The 5,591-nt window shown below is 39.1% G+C and overlaps 1 protein-coding gene across 1 annotated transcript in view; it reads left to right on the plus strand.

The window, feature by feature from the left end:
- PDK3 (pyruvate dehydrogenase kinase 3) overlaps window positions 1-5,591 on the plus strand; it is a 123,018-nt gene that overhangs the window by 65,583 nt on the left and 51,844 nt on the right. Inside the window, exons 4-5 of the mRNA XM_007956405.2 lie at window positions 1,176-1,360; window positions 3,414-3,503. Coding sequence (XP_007954596.1) covers window positions 1,176-1,360; window positions 3,414-3,503 — 275 coding nt within the window. The remainder of the gene's footprint in view (window positions 1-1,175; window positions 1,361-3,413; window positions 3,504-5,591) is intronic.

Here is a 5,591-nt window from a genome sequence, read left to right on the forward strand (position 1 = left end):
ACGGCAAATAACTACAATAACAATAAGTCTTTGGAGATGTTTTTGGAATGTCCTCATATCAGAAATGTAGAGTCATTTATAAATATATTCGCTTATTCAAAAAGTCATTGGGTTTCAAAAAAGGTATTTGAGGTTTCTTCTTCTTTATCTTCTTTATTGGCACCATTACTTTTTGCATTTCTGAAAGGAGAGATTTTGTTGAAAGTTTCAAGGAAAAACCTAGGATAATAATTAGGCATAACCAATCACCTCATGGGATTAGTCCTTTTGGTTTGGTAGCTTGGGACCATGGTCTTGTGGGACGATCCAATCAATTGGCACAATGTAGCTCTTAAAGTTTATGTACTACCTCCCAGTATGGTGAGTATTTTCTGGGGTCCTAAAAGCTTGCAAGCAGCCATTTAAGATACAGCTACTCATCTTTGTTCATTTGGAACAAAAGAGAAAAAAGAAAACCCAAGAATCAGAGAAGGAACTTGAGTACAGGACCAGAAGAAGTAGATGGTGTGTGGCTACCACTCATGAAGGTTCTGATCAGGAGCACAATAGATGGATCCTGATCAAAAGGGAGAGAAATGTGGAACAGAACTTCAAATGCTTAAAGAATCCAGACTTACTGGACCTCTTGAGACTGGATGAGTCCCCAGCACTATGGCCCTGAGTTGCTCTTCAAACCTTGAATGGAAACTGTCACCTGAAATCCCCTTTAAACTGAGTAGCAATTTAGCACAAAGAGTAAAGATTGTCACCCTTGAGTATTGTGTTACTTTAGAAAAAAATTATGTAAGACCAAAGGATCAACAGCTATCTTAAAGCATGGATGAGAAGGTTAGGGAGCAGGAAGATTAAACAGAAGTGAAACAATTAGAACAGAAATAATGAGAATGTTGACATGGTGTGAGGAATGTAACCAATGTCACTGATCATTATCTAGAAACTAGAATGGGAGCAGGCTTTGCTGTGTATATTAAAATTAAAATAAAAATTAAAAACATGACTTGGGGTAATGCTTTAATTTCTTGTCAGCAGGTCCTTTTAGTATGTATATGATAATAGGATGCCTCTACCTATAGTGATGCCAACAGATAAACAGTCCTAGGATGGAATCGGGAAATCTGTGCAGCAGCCCACAAGGCAGAAAGATTGATTGCTTTTTGTTTTTCTCTCCCACACAGCTTTCTACAAGTTCTGCTTAAAGTCCGAAACAGACACAATGATGTGGTTCCTACAATGGCACAAGGAGTGATTGAGTACAAGGAGAAGTTTGGGTTCGATCCTTTCATTAGCAGTAACATCCAGTATTTTCTGGATCGATTTTACACTAACCGCATCTCTTTCCGCATGCTTATTAACCAACACAGTGAGTTGGTTTTTGTTTTTCCATTTTGAAAGGTAACTGGGGTGATTTCTTGGAAATGTTTTTCTGTTGATTCACTTTTAGTATATTGGCCTGAATTTTTGGCAGTAGAAATTTCATTTATAGTTCAGTTTATCCTAAGTGAATCTTATATATTAAAAAGCTGTTCATTACTGTATTTTCTACATAGAATGCACTCATGGGAATAATACATACACGCATGTAGAAAACTAATGTGCGAGGAAGTTGTGTGGTTTGTTTTGGGGGAAGAAACCACATATAACGCGCATGTTATTTCTGTAAAAATACAGTCTTTTTCTTTGGTAAGAGAAATCCTTGGAAGGCTTTTGTTATGCATGTCAGGAGACAGGATGGTGCCTGCCTTTTAACCCCCTGCTGTTACACTCCTGGTGGGGGCAAGCTGGCTTAAAAGGCAGCCCTGCCTGCATCTCTGAGGACTGACTTTCATGTGTTTCTGAGAGGATGTTCTGTTCTTGATCCCCAGTGCTATGTGCTTTTCTTTTTGGCTTTAAAAGTACTGATATTAGGGAAATTGAATTGGCATGTTGGCAATATGAGTGATTGATTTTTTATTTCACATTGATCGTAAGTGAGATTGTCAGACCATAATACTATGTTGAGAATTTTATACCATAGAGATTCTGTTCTGTAGGCTGATAAACAGATAAGAGAAAAACAAAATTCTCTCCACAAAAAATTTTGGGGCTCGTTTTCAGCATTGTCTTTTTGGATGTTTTTATAGTTCTTATGACAAAGCATCAGCATGCTTAGAGATGAATTCATCCTCTTTGCTGAGTCAGAAAATCGACCGAGCATCTTTATTTTACTATTTTGATTGATTTAGACAAATAAATGTTATATAACTATTAAGTGTAGGCTTGTTCTAAATGTAGAGCTTTGAAAAATAGAAACATATGGAAATTTACAGGAGAAAAAGAACTTAAACACTACTTAAGTAAACTACTTAAGTAACCATAATTTCTTTCTGATCTAAATGTGTGTGTATGCATATGTACATTCATGTGTTTAGATGGTTGGTTAAGCTTGTACACCTCTGTTTTTCTGCCACTTTATTGGTTGAATCTTTATATAGTGGCCTCATGCCCACTTTGTCATTTTTCAAAATTAAAATCTCGACTTTATTTAGGCAGTCTCTTTTTGTAGAGAATTTTGGCCCAATTTAAATATAAGTGTCCCTATAAATGTTTGTTAGAGTAGAGGGCCAATGAAAATGAAGGAAACCTTCCAAGAGATGGACTGACACAGACCAACGGTTGTAAGGATTTCGCAGCACTGGGCAGTGTTTCCTTCTGTCACACGTAAGGTCTAATTAGTTGGAGCCAAATTAACACCAACTAATAATAATAACAATACCCAGTCCTATAAACATTTAGATTCCAATTACTTTTTCCTTTGGGCCTATTTATGGATATTTTTCAAAAATAAAATTTTGTAAATTTTGTCTATTGTTAGGTTATTTGGTTATATTTTTAAAGACATTTGAACAACATTTACTGAATCGCAGACTAAATGTCTGGAGAAATATTGAGAAGGTGGCTAAATGTGATGAGGGATGGAAGTAGGTTTCTTCACCCAGGTCATACTGAGTGGGGGACAAATGATTAGACTCTTGGCAACTGCTTTGTTATTGTTGTTATGTGCCATCAAGTCGGACCCGACTCATAGCAACCCCTCCTTGGGCTTCCAAGACGATATCACTATGGAAGTAGTGAGAAGTAGCTGCTGAGTTTGAACCACCAGCCTTCTGGTTAGCAGTCAAGTGCCTTAGGCATTCTGCTACCAGAGCTCCTTGGCAACTGCTTTAGGACCTGCTAACTGTAACTGCCTTCAAAAGTATCCCCCCCCCCTTGTTGTCAGGGAGAGGTCATTTCTTGTCAGTTGTATTGTATTACTCTCAGTTGCTGTGAATGCTCAAACAATTCTTAAAAATAAGAGAATCCTTTTCAAAATTCATAAATCCCAGTGTTTCTTTTCTATTTTTCAATTCTGTCCCTTCCCTTTTGTGTTTGTTTAGCACTTCTATTTGGTGGTGACACTAATCCTGCTCAGCCTAAACACATTGGAAGCATTGATCCCACCTGTAATGTGGCCGAAGTAGTGAAAGGTAAGGAGATTAATGTAATGCTATTGATGGTAGTTGAGATAGATCAGGTTGGGTTTTTTTTTTTTTTTTTTTGAGGCAGCTTGGCTGTAAGATTATGTTGCTTAGGTTGTTTGCTGATTCATCAAGCTACTCTAGTCCCAAGTCACTTGATCCACATACAAAATGTCCTTTCTAGGAAGTTCAGGCGAAGATACATGATTAATAATGCTAAAGAAGCTCTGGTAGCATAGTGCCTAAGGCACTTGACTGCTCACCAGAAGGCTGGCAGTTCAAACCCACCAGCCACTCCTCGGAAGGAAGGTTGGGCAGTCCTACTTCCATAGTGATACTGCCTCGGAAACCCAAGGAGGGGTCGCTGTGAGTCGGGGCCGACTCGACGGCAAACAACAACAACAGCAACAACAACAATGCTAAAGAAAAATATGAGTTTCTACTTCATTGATTAGGGTTTTCCTTGTAGTTCTGTCTTAAACAGTAAACATTTGTTAGCTTAAGTGAGATTCTAAATTTTGATTGCTGTAAGTCCTTCTTATAAAATTAAGCTGAATTCACATGTTTATAGAATTTAAACATCTTTCTGATACACATACGTTGTTTCATAATATATTTGGCATGCGGGATTCATGGGTTCAGTGGACATTGAGCTAGATGCTGTTCCAGTAGATTCAGGGTAGAATAGTGCCCTATAGCCTTGAGTCCCTCATAGCCAGGCACTTTGAAATTGAACAGAAGTTCCCTCATTTTTTCATTTAAGATAAATGCTATCTCCAGAAATCCTTCCTGGTTGTAAGAAAACTCTTTTAAGTTTTTTTCAATGTTAGGGTTACTATATACAGCCTCGGACCCAAAAACTCTCTCCTTTCCCAGATTGTATCTTCTACTGTTTCCCTCATCTCCTTCCATACAAGTTTTCATGACCACAAATCTCCCTGGTCTTCCTTAGCAACCTTTGTTGCTCTCACTTTTCCTGAACTTTACACATGAGTGAGTGAAAAGGGCCTTGTTTTCTTGGTAAAGCTCTCAAGCACAGTGATCTTTGCTACTGCAATTTTGAGGACCAAGGAAGGTAGCCCAGTGTGTATAGCTTTCCCGGTGGTGAAACAGACTGGACCTTTCAGCAGCCATGGCCAAGGAAAACCGGTGCTCTTTGTTTACCTCAGGCATTCCTAAACCAAGGGATGAGAACCTATGCCTGTTGACCTTAGGTTTACCTGGGATTGTTAAGCTGCCCTCACTGCTTTAGTTAAGAGAATATTTACCATCAATTATAAGGTGAATAGGTCCAACCTCAACTCCCTAAGAATTCTGTAGGTTGCTGTCATAAGTACTAATCCTGTGGTTGATCATAACCTCTACCTGCCTCCAGGGGGCAGGAGGGCAGGATATCATAACTAGCATGTTCATTGGGCACTAGCCTAATGGTTTTTTTTCTTTCTTTTATTTGTGGTGAAAACATATATACCAAGACATTCACCAACATAACAACTTCCATATTTCCAGTCAGGGCCATGGATGACATTTTTCATGTTATGCCACCGTTATTGCTATCCTTTTCCAAAATATCCCACCACCATTAGCATTAACTCAGTTCCCTACAAACAAAATCTTCCCCTTTCCTCCCTCCTCCCTCCTACCCCTGGTAAGCACTAATAATCTTTGGTTTATGTGTGATCTTTGGTGTATGTGTGTGAGTGTGTATGCTCAAATTCACTGCCATCATGTCAGATCTGACTTGTAGTGACCCCTCCTTGGGTTTCTGAGGCAGTAGAAACTGGTTTCTGCCCAGTCTTCCTTCCGAGGAGTGGCTGGTGAGTTTGAACCGCCAGCCTTCTCTTTTGGTTAGCAGTCAGATGCCTTAGGCATTATCTCACCAGAGCTCCCGTGTATGTATGTATTTATGTGTATGTATATGTATGTGTGTATATCTATATATACACATATGTATATGTTGTAGTTGTTATGTGCCGTCGAGTCAGACCTGACTCATAGTGACCCCTCCTTGGGTTTTCGAGGTGGTATCACTATGGAAGTAGATTGCCCAACCTTCCTTCTGAAGAGTGGCTGGTGGGTTTGAACCGCCTGCCTTCT

Source organism: Orycteropus afer, unplaced genomic scaffold, assembly GCF_000298275.1.
Source record: "Orycteropus afer afer isolate SDZICR_OR568_19922 unplaced genomic scaffold, OryAfe1.0 scaffold00617, whole genome shotgun sequence".
NCBI classification, from domain to species: Eukaryota; Metazoa; Chordata; class Mammalia; order Tubulidentata; family Orycteropodidae; genus Orycteropus; species Orycteropus afer.